The sequence below is a fragment of the Ascaphus truei genome, chromosome 2 (genome assembly GCF_040206685.1).
Source record: "Ascaphus truei isolate aAscTru1 chromosome 2, aAscTru1.hap1, whole genome shotgun sequence".
In the NCBI taxonomy this organism is placed as follows: Eukaryota; Metazoa; Chordata; class Amphibia; order Anura; family Ascaphidae; genus Ascaphus; species Ascaphus truei.
In genome coordinates this window covers 371,555,659-371,577,475 of record NC_134484.1, presented here as the reverse complement: position 1 = coordinate 371,577,475, position 21,817 = coordinate 371,555,659, and the positions used below count along the sequence as shown (strand labels likewise).

Genomic DNA, 21,817 nt, shown 5'->3' with positions numbered 1-21,817 from the left:
CATAGCAGTACAATAGAAAAAACACTGGATGGCGCTCAAACACTCCCTTCACCAGTGATATAAATACAATATGATAAATAATAAAGTGAAAATATAAACTACACCACCGAATAAAGTGTACTGTATGTGATAAATTACCAAACAAAGTGTATTGAAATATAGTGAATAATAAAGAGGCAAAAACCTCCACTCGACGCTTGAAAAAGACCGTTTCAAAAATCCTGCCGATGGAATACTCTCTAAACCTCAAGAGAGCGGTGATGGAAGCCATATAATAAAAAGAAAAATCACATAAAAAGTGATATTTAAAAGGGAGCTATAAATTTCCCACTCACAATGGAGCGGGAATTATAGGCAGAGATCCAAACAGTGGCACAGTCATCCCTGGATGGTATGATGCATGTAGTCCCTAGATCTCAAAAATAGAAAGGCAGAGCCATGGTGCAGATCAACTAAACAACTATATATTTATAAGAAAAAGCTCACAAGTGGCAGCTTACACTGTATAAGTAATCAGAAAGCAAGATGATTCAGCAGGCTTTTATAGGCGTATAGGTATGCGGGTCAGTCACGATCTCACTGCTACCAAACCCCGCCAGGTCTCCGAGCATCTTTGCAACTGTTGTCACCATCCGATGTCGCTTCCGGTCGCGTTCATTCAGCCGTCCGTGTATGCCCACGGGGGATGCTCTCTATCCTGAGGAAGCAGCCAATCTGTGCAGTGAAACGCGTAGTGTGGCTCAATACGTGATCCAGAGAGAGGAGAGAGAGAATCACCTGTGGGCGTACACGGATGTGATTTTTCTTCTTATAATATGGATTCCATCAGCGCTCCCCTGAGGTTTAGGGAGTATAAAATCATTCAGAACCTTGATAAAGAGTAGTGACATGATGAAAACATAATTTGTACATATGCCATATTCAATTTACTTTGTATATATTGTATCCATGTCTGTGATTATATTGATTTGGAGGCTAGGTTATTAATCTCCTAGACCAGTGATGGCAAACCTTTTTGAGCCCAAGTGCCCAAACTGCAAACCAAAACGACTTATTTTTTTCAAAGTGCCAACACTGCAATTAAACCTGAATAACGAGGTTTTAGTTTAGAAAAAACAATTCTTACAGTTTTTCAAACTAATTAACAGCTTTTGTTTAAAAAGAAACCATTGATGCTGTATTATTCATTCTACCTCTTCCCATTCTCTCTCTACCTTCTCCCCCATCACTGCCGCCAACAGAAATCATGCGCCCCCCCCCCCCAAGGGAGGGAGGTGACAGGGAGGGAGGAAGGTGACAGGGAGGGAGGTGACAGGGAGGGAGGGAGGGAGAGAGAGAGAGGTGACAGGGAGGGAGGGAGGGAGAGAGAGAGAGGTGACAGGGAGGGAGGAAGGGAGAGAGAGAGGTGACAGGGAGGGAGGGAGAGAGGTGACGGAGGGAGGGAGAGAGGGGTGACAGGGAGGGAGGGAGGGAGGGGTGACAGGGAGGGAGGGAGGGAGAGAGGGGTGACAGGGAGGGAGGGAGGGAGAGAGGGGTGACAGGGAGGGAGGGAGGGAGGGGTGACAGGGAGGGAGGGAGTGACGGAGGGAGTGACAGGGAGGGAGGGAGGTGACAGGGAGGGAGGGAGGTGACAGGGAGGGAGGGAGGTGACAGGGAGGGAGAGAGGTGACAGGGAGGGAGAGAGGTGACAGGGAGGGAGGTGACTGGGAGGGAGGTGACTGGGAGGGAGGTGACTGGGAGGGAGGGAGAGAGGTGACTGGAAGGGAGGGAGGGAGGGAGAGAGGTGACTGGGAGGGAGGGAGAGAGGTGACTGGGAGGGGGGAGGGAGGTGACAGGGAGGGAGGGAGCTGACGGAGGGAGGGGGTGCGAGAGGTGACAGGGAGGGAGGGAGAGAGGTGACAGGGAGGGAGGGAGAGAGGTGACATGGAGGGAGGGAGAGAGGTGACAGGGAGGGAGGGAGAGAGGTGACAGGGAGGGAGATGACAGGGAGGGAGGGAGGTGACAGGTAGGGAGGTGACAGGGAGGGAGGGAGAGGTGACAGGGAGGGAGGGAGGGAGAGAGAGAGGGAGAGAGAGGCGACAGGGAGAGAGGTGACAGGGAGGGAGGGAGGGAGGGAGAGGTGACAGGGAGGGAGAGGGGTGAAAGGGAGAGAGGTGACAGGGAGGGAGGTGACAGGGAGGGGGGAGGGAGGTGACAGGGAGGGAGGGAGCTGACGGAGGGAGGGGGTGCGAGAGGTGACAGGGAGGGAGGGAGAGAGGTGACATGGAGGGAGGGAGGTGACAGGGAGGGAGGGAGAGAGGTGACAGGGAGGGAGATGACAGGGAGGGAGGGAGGTGACAGGGAGGGAGGTGACAGGGAGGGAGGGAGAGGTGACAGGGAGGGAGGGAGAGAGAGAGGGAGAGAGAGGCGACAGGGAGAGAGGTGACAGGGAGGGAGGGAGAGGTGACAGGGAGGGAGAGGGGTGAAAGGGAGAGAGGTGACAGGGAGGGAGGTGACAGGGAGGTGACAGGGAGGGAGGGAGAGAGGGGGAGAGGTGACAGGGAGGTGGAGAGAGAGGGAGAGGTGACAGGTATGGAGAGGATGACAGGGAGGGGGAGAGAGAGACACACACACACACACAGAGACACACACACAGAGACACACACCCAGACAGAGACACACACCCAGAAAATTATATAAATAATTTATTGACATTAATTAAAATTAAATAAAAAATGAAGACATTAATTGGACATTCCTCATTGTCATTCCTGACCTGACCTTGGGGCTTGTTTATATAATATAAAAATGTGCTAAATAAATAGCAGGGGAAAGCAGAAATATGGTTGTGCATTATTATAAATATATATGTTGCTACTTACACTTACAGTACTTATTGTACAGACTGTGTCACACGTGCAGCAGCAGCTCTGCCTCTGAGCAGCTCCAGACTGTGACACACCTTCTCCTGTGCTCCTCGTGGCAGTCACTGTCACAGGTCAGTGACATCACTGCCATCCCATGGATCACTGCGGCCCCTCCCACCCGGCATCTGTCCAATCCCCTGCCGTCCCCGGAAGCCCTCTCCATCCTGAACGCGAGGCAATTCAACAAGCGGGAAGCCAGTGGCCTGTAAATTCAAGAGCCCTCCTCCGCCTTCACCATCGCGCTGCACGCGTAGGTTTGAATAGACGGCGAAATCCAAAGGACTGCCTTCAACAGCCGCTCTCATCTCCTGCACCCTCCCGCTGCCTGTCTCTTTAAATGGAGGCCGCGCCCCCTTCTGCGTCATTACGCGTCTGCGCTTTCAGACCATCAAGCCTCCCGCGCTGAAATATCGTTCGGCTTCAAGAACCCCCCGGTGGGATCGAGAGGCGGGGCCGCGTGGGCGTCCTAACGGCTCCTCCATTCCACCTCCCTCCAAGCTTCTACGTCACTGCCCCCCCCCTTCGCGCTCCGCGACCGGCCGCTCGTGGTGCGTCATCGTGCCGCGCGGTTGCCATAGAGACCAGGCTCCGCCGGGTGCATTGAGCGGCTTCCTCCCCCCTGACGGCGAAATCCAAAGGCGTGCCCACAGAGACGGCTCGGCTTTGAAAGAATGACTCAACTGCAATAGAAAGGAGCAATCCATGCAATATCCTACATGTTTTAAAAAATATATAAATTAGTTCTGTATGTAGCCCTGTTTCCCTCCCCCTCCCCCCCACCTGGGAGACCCACTCTATTGCTACCGTGTGGTGCTGAGGCATACCTGTAGGTTCAGGAGATCTGAGCTGATCTGCGGTGTAGTGGAGATCAGGACAGGCTTAGATTCTTCTCTGAGATCTTCTCATGGTGCGTAGCGCCTCCAGCAGTAGTGGGCTCCAAGGAGTTTGGAGGTCAGCCCCCACTATTGCACTCTTTCTCCCCCTGCCCAAGGACTGATACTCAGACAGAGGTATATTCAGAACAGGATCTTTATTGGGAACATCCACTGCAGATCTTCTCATAGCGATGCAAGGTCTCAGAGGCTCCATACCTTTGGATGGTGCTTTGCCCCTGGTAGTATAGGGCATCTGTGGCTGAATCTGATGTTCCTCCAACCCACAGGTTGAAGGTGAGCACGCTCATCCCGCCATGGGAGAGTCTGACAGCTCTACTGCTTCCTCTCTCTTCCAGAGCAGGAACAGGACTAACTTTAAATTTGGCATTCCCCTAATTAGGACAGAAGGGACGGGCTCATGGTCTATACCTATTCCTGATAGGCTTACTCAGGCCATGAGTCACCACCTTACTCTTACCCATCATAGAAGAACATGGGTGGGGGCACAAACCAGGCAGGCTCAAGTCCAGCGACGGCGATGATGTCACATCCAGTAAAACCAGAAGTTAGTCACCCCGCGGCGCACCGGACAAGGCCTCACCCGGCGCCTCCTCCAGGTAGGCTGCAGCTGAATCTGCAACGAAGTAGGAAAGGGGCGGCTCACCCATCACAAGGTAGGAGATGTCCCTCGGTTCCTCCTCAGGTGGATCGGAAGTAGCACTGACGTCATCTGGAGTCGCGGAGCTCCTCGGACGTTCTAGAACCTCTGCAGCCTTGGGGATGGACGCGATCGGGCTGGAACTTCTCTCCGAATGACAGGTAGGCTGTGGGCTCTTCTCCACAGGTCCTGCCCAGTAGAGGTCATCTTCTTCCTCGGGTGGGGACACCTCCGCCAGGACGCGATGCTGGGGCGAGCCAGTCGCCCGGGCGACCATGTGTATGGATCTACCTTGCTCCGCGGTCACCTGGGGACTCACACCCGACACCCCTGGGGCAGTCAACTCACCCTCTACGATGTCGGTAGGTACTGATCCCAGGCCTGGAAGCGTTGGTACCATCACCGTAGACTGGAACGGTAGTTGTAGGGCCCACGGGCCCACAGCAGGGTCCACGGCAGTTAGTGTAAACTTAGTTGGCACCGGACCACTTGGGCATCCGGCCACGTTAACAGCGCACTGGCCCACAGCTTCCGTGGCAGCAGGGAAGACAAACGAGACCGCACCAGTCTGGGCAACGGCTCTTGAAGGAGGCACACATACCTCCGGTGGCACTGGGCTGGCAGGCCGCAGATAATAGGTGCCACAGTGTTGGCACCGCGCATCTAGACCAACAGCTCCTCCGGGCAGTCGACAATGCGGGCAGATACACCGCATGTGAATTTGATTATTCACACGCACAATCAGGTAGCCACCTGGAAGCATGTAGTTGGCGACTTCTAGATCATCTGTAGCATCTGAGTTGGACGCCATGAGGTAGTCTAGAACAGATGTGCTTAGGCTCCTCACTCTTGCTCCGCTCCCAGATGAATGAACACTTGGGGCAGTATAGAAACTCCTCCCAGCACTAGGCACACTGTGATAGGCTGGTAGGGAATAGCTCCTCCCCGGGTGGAATCATTGGCAGGACTGACTCCTAGTGGGTCAAGCCAGCCTTCTACTGCGTCAATCAGCATAAGGTGCAGCACCCTCCCTTTGGCGCCGAAAGGATGCAACTCTGCTGCTTCTTGGGGGGAGCGCCATTTTGGACACCATGCACCTGACACCGTGCGGTGACCGCCCTTTTAGAACTCCTCCAGCACTTCACTTAAAGATATACAGGGGTTCCTGGTCATACCATCAGGGCCTGTTTCTTATGCTTCTCCTTTAGGACCCTTTTTAAAAGTCCAGAGTCTGCAAGGTGCACAATCCCCACATATAGTTCCCAGATTGTCCCTTACAGCAGATTTTCAATTGAGGCAACCACTCTTCCAGGATAAGTTTCCCACTGGGAGCCCCCAACATAGAACATACTTTTCTTATGGTACCCAGGATTTTCTACAGTATTATGTGTAGACATGGGCCCACTGAAGGAGGGTGAGCACACTACCTGGTATCATACCATCAGGGTACACCCCAACTAGCACAGTAGGTATGCCTTGTTTCAGGTGTGGGTTCATGCTCCCCGGTATTAGGCCCTCTGGGTATGGCCCACCTGCACAATCGATGTGCAAGGTACCCATGGGCCCCCCACAGTGCATGGTGAGGTTTAACCCTGGCCCTTCTCTTCATCCACCTTCCTGGCACTTTATGCCACCCTGCTGCAGCCATCGACAGGTCTTGGCAGAATCAATTAATTCTCTCTCTATACGACTCATCAGTAGAGGTGATGCACAAGACACCTGGGTAACTTGGCAAGAATCCCTTGGGAGTATCTGCAGTCTCCCCGATTGATTCGGTTACAACCACGGACACCATGGGCCAGGACCTCCCCGTGGGACACTCTCTCTAATCACAATCAATTGAGGTGGTGCACAAGTTACATGCCAGTAAGACAGAGGGTCACAGCAAAGTTCTGCAGTCCTGAAAGCCTGTCCTGATCTCAGCAGCAGCTCCAAATGTAGCCCTGTTTGCCCCCCCCCCCCCTCTAGGAGATCCACTCTATTGCTACCGTGTGGTGCTCAGGCATACCTGTAGGTTCAGGAGAGCTGATCTGATCTGCGGTGTAGTGGAGATCAGGACAGGCTTAGGCTGCGCTTATAGTGCCGGCTACAGCTACGGAAGACGTCTCCCGTCTCCGTAGCCCAAGCGAAAGCTGTAATTTGAGTTTGGGAGACGTTTCTAGCTACAAGGGGAGTGACAGAAGGCAGAGGGGTGGGGACAAGAGCAAGGGGGAAGGCTGAAACGGAGAGGAGTTGTAATTTCTGTTTGTATGCTGAGTTTACAGTACTTTTACTTTAAATTACGGGAGAATTTACTATTTTAAAGTTGTTCACATAGTGTTTCACTTGACAGACACACAGACACACAAACAGACAAACAGACACACAGACATACACACACACGAGCCACCAACAGAAATCATGGGGCCCAGGACAAATGAAAGGAGCAGGCTCCCCCCCCCCCCCCCAACCCATAGCGCACCTACCACGGAATTTTTTTTTTAGTGTACAACTTTTACTTAACCCCCCAATACATATAAAAATACCCCCCACCCCCCCAATACATATAAAAATACACCCCCACCCCCCCAATACATATAAAAATACACCCCCACCCCCCCAATACATATAAAAATACACCCCCAACCCCCAATACATATAAAAATACACCCCCAACCCCCCCAATACATATAAAAATACACCCCCACCCCCCCCCAATACATATAAAAATACACCCCCAATAATAAAACGCTGCAGTGGCGGAAGTCAGCTGGGCTAAGCACCAGCCCCCCGCAGTCCCTCCAGCCGCCGGGCTACCGCCACTCACCGGCCCCCCGCAATTCCGCCAGCCACCGGCTACCACCCCCCCCGCAGTTCCGCCAGCCGCTGGTCCCCCGCCACCCATCGCCAGCCACCGCCCCCCCCCCACCACCACCACACCGCCCTCCCCCCTGCAGCCACCGGCCCGACCTGTGATAATCCCCAAGGCCTGATTTGTATATGTATTGGGAGTGTATTTTATATATGTATTGGGGGGGAGTGGGGTATATTTGTAGATGTATTGGGGGGAGTGGGGTATATTTGTAGATGTATTGGGGGTGAGTGGGGTATATTTGTAGATGTATTGGGGGTGAGTGGGGTATATTTGTAGATGTATTGGGGGTGAGTGGGGTATATTTGTAGATGTATTGGGGGAAGTGGGGTATATTTGTAGATGTATTGGGGGGAGTTGGGTATATTTGTAGATGTATTAGGGGAGAGTGGGGTATATTTGTAGATGTATTAGGGGTGAGTGGGGTATATTTGTAGATGTATTAGGGGTGAGTGGGGTATATTTGTAGATGTATTGGGGGCAGTGGGGTATATTTGTAGATGTATTGGGGGAAGTGGGGTATATTTGTAGATGTATTAGGGGTGAGTGGGGTATATTTGTAGATGTATTGGGGGAAGTGGGGTATATTTGTAGATGTATTGGGGGAAGTGGGGTATATTTGTAGATGTATTGGGGGGTGGGGTGTGTTTTTGTATGTATTGGGGGGTTAAGTAAAAGTTACGCGCTAAAAAAATATTTCCGTGGTAGGTGCGCTATGAGTTGGGGGCGGGAGGGGTCTGCTCCTTTCATTTGTCCTGGGCCCCATGATCTCTGTTGGCAGCCCTGATCTCACACACACAATCACACACAACCACACACACACAATCCCACACACACACAGTCCCCCCCACACACAAACACAATCCCCCCCACACACACACACACACAATCCACCCCCCCCACACACACACAATCCCACACACAATCCCACACACACACACACACACACACACACACACACACACACACACACACACACACACACACACACACACACACACACACACACACAATCCCCCCACACACACAGTCCCACACACACAATCACTCACTCACACACACACAATCCCCCCCACACACAAACACACACACAATCGCACACACACTCCCACAATCACAATCCCACACACACAATCACTCACAATAACACACCCACATACACACACACACACAGACACACAATCCCCCCTCACACACAATCCCACAACCCCCCCCTCTCCCTGCACTCACACACAGACACATTTCCCCTCTCCCTGCATCAGATCAGAAGCTATCTGATTGGTTACAGCCTGTCACATGAGGAGACCGTCTCTGTAAAAATCAAATTCTACTGACTACAGAGATTCATATCTCTTTGTCGCTCCGTCGCCCCTACTAATAAGCGCATGCTACAGATTCAATGCATTTGTTTTGAAGTGACGTCGCGTCGCTGTCGCCGTCGCTGGCACTATAAGCGCAGCCTTAGATTCTTCTCTGAGATCTTCTCACGGTGTGTAGCGCCTCCAGCAGTAGTGGGCTCCAAGGAGTTCTGAGGTCATCCCCCACTATTGCACTCTTACTCCCCCTGCCCAAAGCCTGATACTCAGACAGAGGTACATTATGAACAGGATCTTTATTGGGGACATCCACTGCAGATCTTCTTACAGCGATGCAAGGTCTCAGAGGCTCCATACCTCTGGATGGTGCTTTGCCCCTGGTAGTATAGGGCATCTGTGGCTGAATCTGATATTCCTCCAACCCACAGGTTGAAAGTGAGCACGCTCATCCCGCCATGGGAGAGTCTGATAGCTCTACTGCTTCCTCTCTCTTCCAGAGCAAAAACAGGACTAACTCTAAATTTGACATTCCCCTAATTAAAATGAGAATGGGCGGGCTCATGGTCTATACCTATTCCTGATAGGCTTACCCAGGCCATGAGTCACCACCTTACTCTTACCCATCATAGAAGAACATGGGTGGGGGCACAAACCCATAGAATTAACCCCATACAGCCTGCAGCTAGCAGGACTTGCATAACAGGGCGGGGAAAGACAGGTAGAATATACATACCCTGTTACATGTAGTATCAGATAATACTTACTACACTTTTTTTTGTTTAAATTCAACTCTTAATTCCATTTTAATGAGTTTAATATACTGCGCATCTTTTGATTTCTATAGCAGGTCCCCAGCAGTGCAAGATCTTTGCAACACTTTCCTGTTTGTGATAATTTGTTGCCAATATTCCCAGCAGTTTGAGCCGCAAACTGTAACAGATAATGTTACAGTTGTAATATAAGGATACAATGTAATTGTTGAGTTACACTGATTGAAGGATGGATTAAAACTGAAAGGCTGCCATTAAGTGAACCCTGGGAAACGGGATTTTGCCGATAGATAACGGGAGAACAAATCGATCGGCAGCTTAGGTAATTATTATTTTTTTTTTTTTTTAAAGTGTAGCTTGGACTGCCTCTTTGAGGTACAATTAAATGATTTAGGGCCAATACTATCAGGGAGTCACCTATGGAGAAGGTGCGTCGAGCAGGGGGAATGAAGGGTTAAGAGAGTTTGACGTTTAAAGGCGCAGTCTAACATTACAATACGCTTGTGGCCTAAAACAACTTGGGAACGCTCGATTAATTGCAGATCAGCTACTAATATTTATCTGTTTAACCAATGATGGCATCATAATTACTTTGCAAGCGAAGATCAGAGCTTGGCTGATTGACATTAGGTAAAGATTGCAAAAATCCTCCAAGCATTTGTTCCCCATGTAAAAAATAATAAAATAAACATAATAATATTTAAAGACATTTTTACTTGTCCGATTATTAATCTGCTACATTTAACATATTAAAGCAGGAATCCCAGCTGATCTTTTTTTTTTTTTTATCTTAATGGGCATCCGGGGGCCCCTGCTTCCGGGGATATTTATAGTATTTTTGTGCCGCTTTTGACACAAATGACAAAATATGGAGGTGGACTACAAACATGGCCCCAGTTTGCCCCATGGACGCCCTGGCTCGCCGCTCCTGAACTGGGTTGTCCTTGGACGACACCCTGATGATCTCCGGGAGACACCCCCAGTTCAGCTAACATTACAAACATATAATAGTAATACCCAGGATTACTGCTGTAAATATGACTGCCCCTCAATTAGACTGCAACAAACTGTATAAGCTGGAACTAAACTTGTCTGCCTGAGACATCTGCATGAAAAGAATCAAAAGTAAGGCTTCGCTTCGGGGGCCGGCGTTGCGACTTAGAGTGCGCGCGCCCGCCTTTGCGCTTGGCCGTCTCCCGGGCGATGTGTGAACATCCCAGTACTGGGCTGCAGGAGATTGGGGAGGTGATCGGGGGTGTGGCGGGGGGGGGGGGGGGCGTGGCGAACGCGTCACGGAGCTGGTTCGCCATCAATGGCTGCACCAGCACGTGACGCTGATATCACACAACTGCAGCCTCAAAGACAATTTCACTTGTCTTGGCAAAATATCGCAGCGTCAACACGCAACGTGGCCGCCAGGAGGAGCATTTAGCTTGCTATAGCTCATTATCCAACACGAGACTGTCCCGATCGTGTGCGCGCACGCCGCGACGCCGGCACCACGAGCGCTGCCTTAGGCTGTAATATTTGAAGCAGGCACTGGGGGCCTGCATATTACTTTACTGAGGGCTACATGCTATATTACTTGATATACAGCCCCCCTAAAAAGCAAGCACAATGTATAGATCAGGATATAAGGTATAAACATAAAAATCTCTGCAAACCAAGCTATTGCAAAGAGAAAGTCTTGTCCTGCAAAGAAGATGCAGGGACCTAAAGCACTGAGGACATAATCAATAATAAATTCCACAGCGCGCTCCAGTTCCGATAGTAAGTAAAGTGATCATTTATTCATTAGGCGCAAACATATTCCACAGCATAGTCCAATGGGGGCGTGCGAGACATTAACAAGACAACATATGTTACAGCAGTAAAATAACTGATAAGTTAGATATAGAGCCTTGTTAGTGTTTTTTTTTTTTTTTTGTACGCTTCAATTTATGATGGAAAAACACAAATAAAATGACCATAGTGCCAACGTTTCAGTAAACAAGACCTTCATCAGCCGGCAGACACAGCAGTACTATGGCACTTAGCTTCTATTTCTCTACAATACATGCACGCGTTCTATGCCTCCAGTCATCAAACTGTTGTACACGTAGTACATATCGCTACCCCGACCTACCGTTAAAGGCCACGAAATGCACGTCAGCATTCTGTAAATCCTGAACATGTTCACCACATAAAAGATGAAGATCAAAATCAAGAAGCAGATAGTGACCACTTCAAAGTAGCAGTAGGTGCTGTAGTCTGTCCAGCGTGCAAACTTTACGCAAAGGAAACCAATCAGCAAGGACAGCTGGAAGAAAAGATTAAACAAAAAAGTCAAAACACGTAAATAATATCAATGATAGTAAAATATATAAATATCACAATGTGTCACCTTTTGCCTGGAATATCCATTCACATGGAGCCCATTTAAGCAAATGCATCGCCGTTCACACAGCTTTTAAGCACAGCATGGGACTAGCAAAGCAAGTCAAACCACTCACAGACATGTTTCAACCTTGATGGGTATCATCAGTGCGAGGTTGGTTTATACAGTACTTGCTTTGCAATATATCTAGGCTGGGTAGGTTTACCATATAAAGTACATTTTAAGTTATGGTGGCTGAAAAAGATAACAAAAAACCTCCACCGCCTGGGCTTCATGTGAATGGATATTCCAGGCAAAAGGTGACACATTGTGTGCTCATTTGCATGTCATCTCCCAGAATCCCTTGCTGCAGTGAGAGCATTGTATGCTAGGTGATAATGGTTGAAAGGCAGGGTTGTAGACCTGTCTAAGACATGTGAATGTGCTCACAAGTGATATTCTTTATTGGCTATATATCGCTTCCTGAGTTCCTGCTGGACGGAGACCCAGAGGAGCACTGCGACCCCATGCGGTGAAGATACCGAGTGGCTGAGCAGCTGAATCCTCGTCTGGTGCATGAGTATACATCATAAAACGCTGTTTTTACTTTGTTGTTTGTGAGTTAGCATTTTGTTGGATTTTAAGGGATAATAAATGTGTATTTTTTTGGACTTATTGCACTAGGATCGGGTGCTTTCTTTTTGTGTTTTCTGTATTATATATATATATATATATATATATATATATATATACATATACATATACATATACATACACACACAATAAAGAACTACATAGCCTATAGACCATAACATCAACAAATGCCAATGATTTGCTGTTCTATACTAATTGCTTATATTACGGTTTCCCTTTGTTCCTATTCATTTGCTAAGTATCCGGGAGCCAGAATTCACACTATTTGTCATATGCTTTGGAATGATTTCCTAGCCGCATTTATGTCATGCTATTTGCGGGAATGGGGCCATATTTATTAAGCAGCGCTATTCCACAAGGCACCTTCTGCCGCCAGGAGACACCTCATCAACTATTCATTCGAAAGGGTCTTGTGAAATAGCAGGGGTTAGTAGATATTGCCCATGATGCTTTTACAGTATGCTTTGCGGAGTTGAAGTAATCTGCTGTTACTTGGTGGTCCTGACACGCTAGTTCAGGGCTCTTCAACTATTTACCCAAAGGGGACAAAAACAGGTTAGGAGTAGAAAGGCCACAAAGGGTATTGTAATGTTTAGATACATTTCAAGACTTGAAGAGTATTATATGTCAATATTTTGGAAGCATGTATAATCTCTAAGTTATAATAACCCGTCCATCATCAAGGCTACAAAGAATGAACCAGACAGTTAGTGGACTATGTCCCCAAACAAATGATCAATATTCATATAGAAATGTGTCAAAATGGAGTGCTGAACCCGGGTAATATATAAAAATAATCCAAGTTGTTGAAGTCCTCCTCTTGGTATGTGTTGAAGTCCTCCTCTTGGTATGTATAATGTAACGGTATGCTGACCCACTGATCATAGTCCATAACATATATATATATATATATATATATATATATATATATATATATATATAGGAGGGTGATGAAATGTTCAAAATGATGACATGAGGGCGAAGGGGGTGGGAGGGGTTAGAGTACAAGCAAGCTGGAGCCCAAATGGAAAAACTCCCCCTAGAAGCCCCTTTGTGAATCCTCCTGTAGATAACTCTCCTTCATAAGTTGTGTATACACATATATGCAGTGGTGTCCATAATATTAAAACAGTGTCCTTATAATCTGAAACCACAATGTCTGAAAAAAGTCAGGGAACTGGTATTACTCACGGCACCTGTCCATATAACCACTGTACCATATATATTCACATAACATTAACTTACATGTGAGTTTCAGTCTGAAAAACTGCACTGAGCTGCCTTAACAACAAGCATGAAATGAGCAGGAGCAGAGTCTAAAGGCCCTAGGCCTGTCGCCTATGGCCCATACGTCACCAGTTGAAGAGCCTTGCTCTAGTTGAATAGTCCTGTACTCTTTTACTATGTTTGAATGTACGAAATCAAAGAATACTAGAATGAAACGTTAATTAAACCCAAGTGTTGGTGTTTTCAGGACAGTCAAATAAGAAACATGAAAAAAAAACTGTATCTTAATAAAAAAAAAATAAAAAAAAAAAAAACAGAAAACAATTTAGAAAAACAAACTGGATGTGAACGAACTCTCATGAATATATCCTTAAAATAACCTTTACAAGATAGGTTCTCACTTTACAATCATACAGTCGTTCCAAACTGTTACTTCCATGTTTCTAAAAATATTATGGCAACAACCTAAAATTCAGTCATCTAAAAGGCTAAGGGGTCTGACTCAATATTGTACAAAGTGGCCTGAACTGTACTGTACGGCCGTTGACGTGAATGACTATTTTTTGTCAGATCATGCCAACAATATACAAATCAGGCCTAAAGACAGTAGCAGCACTGGGAGTGAGGCTTGTTGAAGACATTGGAGCCTCTCCTTGGGCTACTGGGTAAAATGAAAGTCAATTCCAAGGAAAAAAGTTTGTTTATAATAACAAAACAAGTGATACCTGAGAATGCGGTTTGTTGCGTAAAGGGAAACAAAATCACCATATAGTAACATCTGCCAGTAATGTGGTTGAATCTCGTTCAAATTAAAGTGTCCTGTGACCTTGTTTCCTAATTATGGGTCTCTTCTTCCTCCATATGAACCTACTGTAGATATGAGGGATTGGAGGCCCGAGATCTCTATTTCTATAGACAGTATAGAAGGTATAGAAGGCATGGGAGGTTCATTTTTATGCATTGAATTCTTCCTATCCAGGATATATTATAGTCGGACCATGCCCCCAAGGGCCCTCAACAACCCGGGGTAATTTTCTCGGAACAGAGTATTGTAGTCTTTTGTTATATTTACTCCTTAATACTTGATGGCCGTCGGCTGCCACTGAAAATCAAAATGTAACTCCAAAAGTTTGACCATAGCATGTGGGAGGTTGATGGTGAGGGCCTCGGACTTGCTGTTGTTTATCTTAAACCCCGTGATAGAATTGAATTTTGAAAGGACGGAGAAGAGATTATGTAGTGATGTCAGAGGGTTAGAGATTGTGAGAAAGACATCGTCGGCAAAAAGCTCTATCTTATAGGATTAGTTCTTCACCTGGATCCCTGAAATATTCGGGTCTTTGTATATGTTTGCTGCAAGCAGTTCCATACACAAAGCGAACAGCAAAGGCGATAGGGGGCAACCCTGCCTAGTGCCATTCCTTATAGGAAAAAGTTCAGAAGGAAACCCATGGCATATCACCCTTGCCGACGGGGTCGTGTCTAGTGCCATAATTGCCTGAAGGAAAGGGCCTTTGAATCCGAAGGCTAGCAAAGTTCTCTCCAGATATGCCCAATCTATGCGATCACGCTTTTTCAGCATCCAGGCTCAAAACCATGGACGGAATTTTGTTTTTCAAGAAAAAGACTATCAGGTCTATAATTCTTCTGGTGTTATCTGAGGCCTGTCTAAAGCCGACCTGGTCTGGGTGTACCAGAGATGGGAGAAATTTGTTCAGTCTACTCGCTAATATCTTGGAGTATATTTTTAGGACAGAATTGATTAGGGAGATGGGTCTATTGCTGGCACAGTTGGTCGGGTCCTTCCCTTCCTTATGATTTAGGGCAATGGACACTTGCAGCATAGTACTTGGAAATTGGGAATCTGAGAATAAAGAATTGAAAACAGATAAGAACTGTGGAGCTAACATATGAGAGAATTTCTTATAGTATAAGTTGGAGACGCCATCTGGGCAAGGAGCTTTTGAGGATTTCTGTTTTTTAATAACCAATAATAGTTCCTCCATATCTATTTTTTACTCTGATTAATATTATCCGTTGTAGAGATTGTGGGGAGGTTTGCTTCCGCAAGGAAGTTCTCCAATTATTTAGATGTTTCGGAATTGTGGGTCATTTTGTTCCCGTCATATAATTTGGACTAGAAAGATTTAAATTTGTTGCTTACTACTGAAGGGTTAGAAGTGGTTATGCTAGATTCTTGTTTTATAGCGTGGATAGATTGGCTCACTTGCTTTTTCCTTAGTTTGGCTGCCAACATAGCACCAGGTTTATTGGCCTTATCTTAGAACCTACATTTGGTCCAATTAAGAGAATTTTCGGCCTGGGAGGTGAGAAGCAGGTTTAGCTCTACCCTCGTCACATTTAGGAGCTTTAGGGTTGTGCCGCTGCCATCCCTCTGGTGGGCTCTAGTGACGTCCCCGATTCTACTTTTGGATGCCTTAAACTTGGCCTCCCTTTCTCTTTTCCTTCCTGAGGCAAGACTTATAAGCCTGCCTCCTATAGTGGCCTTATCTGCTTCCCACAAAGTGAAAGGGGGATGACACGCTGCTGGTGTTGGTTTTCAAATAAGAGGTCAGATCCTCTTCCAGTAACTCCCTAATCTCTGGGACTTTTATTAATGACTCGTTCAGACTCCATTGAGAATTTAGGGGCTGAGAATTTAAACAGGAACAGCAAACTTCCACTGGGGCATGGTCCGACCATGTGACCACATGAATCCTGGCTTGCGTGACCCATGGAAGCATTCTAGTTGGGGTGAAAATATAATCTAGGCTGGAGTATGTGCCGTGTGGCGGAGAGAAAAATGTATATTCCTTAACCAGAGGATTTAATTCCCTCCAAATATTGCATAGTTGCAAGCTCTTGAGACCTTTGAGTAGGGCTCTTGTGTCTGCCTTCCTTCGGTTTGTTTGGGGCCCTGTTCTATCCATTTCAGGATTGATCGTTAGGTTGAAGTCTCCTCCCAGAAATACCTGTCCCCTCACCACCTTTCCCAGAATATTGAAAAATGTGATCATGAATTTGGTACTGGCTTCGTTGGGCGCATATATATTCAGTATACACTTATGGTTTACCCCCGCTACAGCTTAGATATGTAGCATAGGAAATGGTGCTGCAAAGGGCATATAACTTAGTACATGGTAGACAGACAGAGCCCCTATATATAGCACTCTGATCCAGTGTGAAATGGTGAGATTCTTAAAATAACTTTATTAAATGACAATGTCGTTAAAATATTGGGGTTTAAAACAATGATTAAATGATACCAAGTGATTCTTACTCTATGGATAAGTGTGTCCAATTGAGTGTGCAGTGGTATATATAAATGTCCAGTGTTAGGATAACTCACTGGCCCTAGCAATCCTCTATAGAGTGGGTTAGCTAGGGTTCTTGATGGAAGTAACGGCAGTTTGAGCCACAGATGTAGTGCCCCTGTAATTTAATACTAGTAGGTGCACTCGTGAGTGGGACCTGTACTATGCTGTATGTATACTGCAGCTGATAATATATTATAGATTCGTTGTAACAGATCTAGGTCTAAGTGCACCTAATGTGTTGTTAATTGCACTCACTTATGTTATAGAATATGTAATTTTTGCTGTGTGGTGCTTAACACATGTATATATATTCCAGGTATATGATGGTCTAGCTGGAGTAAATACTAGTATTGCTATATATGTTACAGGTGTATATAGTGGCACTGCTGTAACTACTGTATATGCTTATACTGAGTTATCAGCTGAGTACTACTCCTGGTAGGGTTTATATTCCGGTCAACTTGAAAAACCTTCCCCTAGTAGGGTATGTACTTTACATGTGTGGTGGTGATCTGGCACTTGAGGTGTTAATACCTGTGTTGGGTGCCGTTTTGCTCTATGTATGACCCCCTTGAGCTGATTGCTGTAGTGGGGGGTTAGCATTCAGGCTTCCTATATTGAAATGGTATTGTATTGCCAGTATTACTATGTGCCGTTGCTGTGTGGTGACTTATAAGATCATTGGATCTTATTTTGGTCCATTACTGTGCACGGGCTGAGATACACTGACTTTCTAAGTCTGACTGAGTCAGTGTACATGAACTCCGCCTCCGCGCGTGCACGTGGTCACGTGTTCGCCGACGCGCGCGTTTCGCGAGTGCTTTGTCAAGGCTAGGTAATCAGAGGGTTTCCTATGTCTTTGCAAAGTATTTATAGCGCTTGGATTAACCTGTAGTAACCTCATTCACTGTTAGCGCATGCGCACTGTGTGGCTGGTAGATGACTGACATTTTAACCAGCGATCTGTATTCTTTGGTGTGAGAGACCTTTTAGAGCTGTGACATGCTGCTGAAGTTGTATATTGTGACAGTACACTTAAGTATATATTAACTGTTTGTCATCTAGTGTTTGTTGCTATGAACTTTCACTGTTGTGACACCATTGTTATGTAAATAAATTAATAATGAAATTTATTTGTGTTTGTCTTAGGCTGGTTTTTTACTTGTATTTTTGGCAATTCCTTGTATGATGTATGAGTGTATTGAGTGGCAAGTAATGAGACACATAGAACTGTATCTAATTGTATATAGACAAGGAATGCATTATTGCAGTATGGATTATTTTTATTTGTATTTTGCATTCCTTGCGGTCTCTAGCATTCAGATGTGCAGAAGAGTTTAGATGAAGGGACTGTAAACAAATCCTTCATTGAGGCCTTTGGGTGTAAGAGCTTTAAGGTTATAGATCCATCGTGCTTCCTTTTGTAGGAGCACAGTGTCTATGTCACCTTTCCTCTGTCCCAAGGAGAATTGGTCTATTCCTGTGAAGAGTATAGACTTGATGTTTCCTTCTTGACAAGAGTTAACGTGCCTCGCCAGTGGGGTATCTACATTGTTACGTATAGTACCAATGTGTTCTAAAACTCGCTGTTTGAATTGGCGTTTCGTTTTGCCTATGTAGATCTTCCCACACTTGCAGAGGCCTTGATAGATCACGCCAAAGCTTTGGCAAGTAATAAATTTCCTGATCTGATATGTTTGTGAGTTGTTCCACGTGCACGCGCGGAGGCGGAGTTCATGTACACTGACTCAGTCACACTTAGAAAGTCAGTGTATCTCAGCCCGTGCACAGTAATGGACCAAAATAAGATCCAATGATCTTATAAGTCACCACACAGCAACGGCACATAGTAATACTGGCAATACAATACCATTTCAATATAGGAAGCCTGAATGCTAACCCCCCACTACAGCAATCAGCTCAAGGGGGTCATACATAGAGCAAAACGGCACCCAACACAGGTATTAACACCTCAAGTGCCAGATCACCACCACACATGTAAAGTACATACCCTACTAGGGGAAGGTTTTTCAAGTTGACCGGAATATAAACCCTACCAGGAGTAGTACTCAGCTGATAACTCAGTATAAGCATATACAGTAGTTACAGCAGTGCCACTATATACACCTGTAACATATATAGCAATACTAGTATTTACTCCAGCTAGACCATCATATACCTGGAATATATATACATGTGTTAAGCACCACACAGCACAAATTACATATTCTATAACATAAGTGAGTGCAATTAACAACACATTAGGTGCACTTAGACCTAGATCTGTTACAACGAATCTATAATATACTATCAGCTGCAGTATACATACAGCATAGTACAGGTCCCACTCACGAGTGCACCTACTAGTATTAAATTACAGGGGCACTACATCTGTGGCTCAAACTGCCGTTACTTCCATCAAGAACCCTAGCTAACCCACTCTATAGAGGATTGCTAGGGCCAGTGAGTTATCCTAACACTGGACATTTATATATACCACTGCACACTCAATTGGACACACTTATCCATAGAGTAAGAATCACTTGGTATCATTTAATCATTGTTTTAAACCCCAATATTTTAACGACATTGTCATTTAATAAAGTTATTTTAAGAATCTCACCATTTCACACTGGATCAGAGTGCTATATATAGGGGCTCTGTCTGTCTACCATGTACTAAGCGCATATATATTCGCAAGCGTTATTTCCTGGCCGTGGATGAATCCCACCACGATCAGCAATCTACCCTCCCCATCTGTTTTGACTGTCGTGGGTTTTAGGGGGACATTATTTGTTATCAGAATGGAGACTCCTCTTTTTTTTGTCTGTGCAGCTGCGTGGTGTACCCGCTTATACTGTCTGTCAAAATAAGTGGGGGTCCTACCCTGCTTGAAGTGTGTCTCCTGGAGTAGTATAAAATCTGCCTTTAGTCTCTTATAATCCAACATAGCCATACAGCGTTTGCACGGATTGTTAAAGCCCTTAACATTGTGGGATAGAATGTTCAGTGACATCGATATGGGGAGAGGACTGCTTTATATCCCCCTCTGACTGGGTGCGGAGGCCAGGTCTAACAAGTTGGATGAGCGATGTAGTGGGGGACAGTTCTCCTGGAGTAGTATAAAATCTGCCTTTAGTCTCTTATAATCCAACATAGCCATACAGCGTTTGCACGGATTGTTAAAGCCCTTAACATTGTGGGATAGAATGTTCAGTGACATCGATATGGGGAGAGGACTGCTTTATATCCCCCTCTGACTGGGTGCGGAGGCCAGGTCTAACAAGTTGGATGAGCGATGTAGTGGGGGACAGTTGGTGTTATTTCCCCTGTTAGAGAGGGTTAGAACGGACGTGAGCGGGGTGGGCGTAGAAAAAATGGCTTTGCAGGATGTCCATGGCAGCCATGGCCCCAAAGCCTAGGGTTCCTTGGAAAAAAGAGGCAAAGGTGTAGCCAAGAAAATTTGCGAGTCGCACACGTTTCTGCGTGCCACTTGCGTGGTGACACATCTCGGTGTACCGAAGCTGCCGAGTTCCGCTCATCCGCCTCAGGGACATATTGAAATAGTGTAACCAATACAGTATTTGCATCACTATAACTAATACAACCTCAAAAAAACCCACCTGTAGTAAATGAGAACTAGCCTTAATTACTAGCTGCTAAACATATCAGAAATTGAACACATTAGAAATATACAGGCTGGGCAGCAGTAGAAGGATGGCAATCTTGACATATATTGTCCTGTAGATCAGCGGTGCGCAAACTGGGCGGCGGGAGATTTTTCTGGGGGGGCCCGGGCTGTTGCAGAGGTCTTGCGCTCTTCCCCCAGGCATTTCATTTAATGCCGAGGGATCGCGTGAGGCCTCTGCAACAAAAAAAACCTTACCGGGATTCAGACGCTGTGACGCGTCTCCATGGCAACACGGCGTCATCGGACGTGACTGGCGTCAAATGACGCAGCGGCTCACATCACTTGACCCTATGACGCGACTAGAATGTAGGGGGGCGCAGCTTCGGCTCAGGCCAGACAGGGGGGCGCAGCTGGAAAAATTTGCGCTCCCCTGCTCTAGATCATTAGCTCTGGGACCCATGGGGCGCTCCAGGAACAGTGGGCTGCTTCACAGGGCCTACCAGTTACTAGTACAATTAGTTATAATAGCCATAAAACTATAGAGCTATAAAACCCACCCTCTCAGATTTTGGGGCATTTCTGTGTCTGGCTTTACAGCCGGCTTAAGGGGTAGCCCAACTCTTATTCTTGCGCTAGGTAGCGCTGATCTTTAACTCGTGGGTACCGTTGAGGACTACTATTCCAGGGTGGGTGTACATGCTAAGTGATACCCCTCATCTCAGGCTTGCGGCTCCCTCCGCGTCCTCTCCCAGCCTTGTAGGAGGACTGCGCAGAGGGGTGCGATGTCTATCCTCTGTTACTGGCCCTGATCTCCCAGTTAAGTCCCTTGGGGGTTCCTCTCTCCCCACTAAAATCAACCCTCCGCCCTCCACCCCTCCAACCTGCCGCGTCCTTCTTAGCCGAGTTATTAAGTTATTGACCCCAGAGCATACCTTATCGGGGCCTTGTCGCTCCCCTCCTCCCGGAGGGAGGGGTAAGGGAAGTACCTGGATCAGATTGGTCTAAGGGAACGGGCCAGAAGGGACTAGAGCCCCGAAACATTGCCCCCCTTTTTATTCCCGGTTTCCCCCCTTCTCCCTCCCCTTGTTTTCCCTTACCTTGTCTCCCTTTCCCAGTGCATTCCCCCCATTTTTTCCCCACCATATTTTGTGTGCTTTACGAGTTATGTTGCGTAGTACTTTGTGCGATTGATGTATTATTCTGCTTAAATATAGCCATCATTGTTAGGTGTGGATGTTTGCTATATACTGTACTGT

The 21,817-nt window shown here is 46.7% G+C and overlaps 1 protein-coding gene across 1 annotated transcript in view; it reads right to left on the bottom strand.

Moving 5' to 3' along the window:
* The window catches only part of CMTM7 (CKLF like MARVEL transmembrane domain containing 7), a 69,690-nt gene that overhangs the window by 7,668 nt on the left and 40,205 nt on the right, over positions 1 to 21,817 (bottom strand). Inside the window, exon 2 of the mRNA XM_075587032.1 lies at positions 11,502 to 11,675. Within this exon, the coding sequence (XP_075443147.1) occupies positions 11,502 to 11,675 (174 nt within the window). The remainder of the gene's footprint in view (positions 1 to 11,501; positions 11,676 to 21,817) is intronic.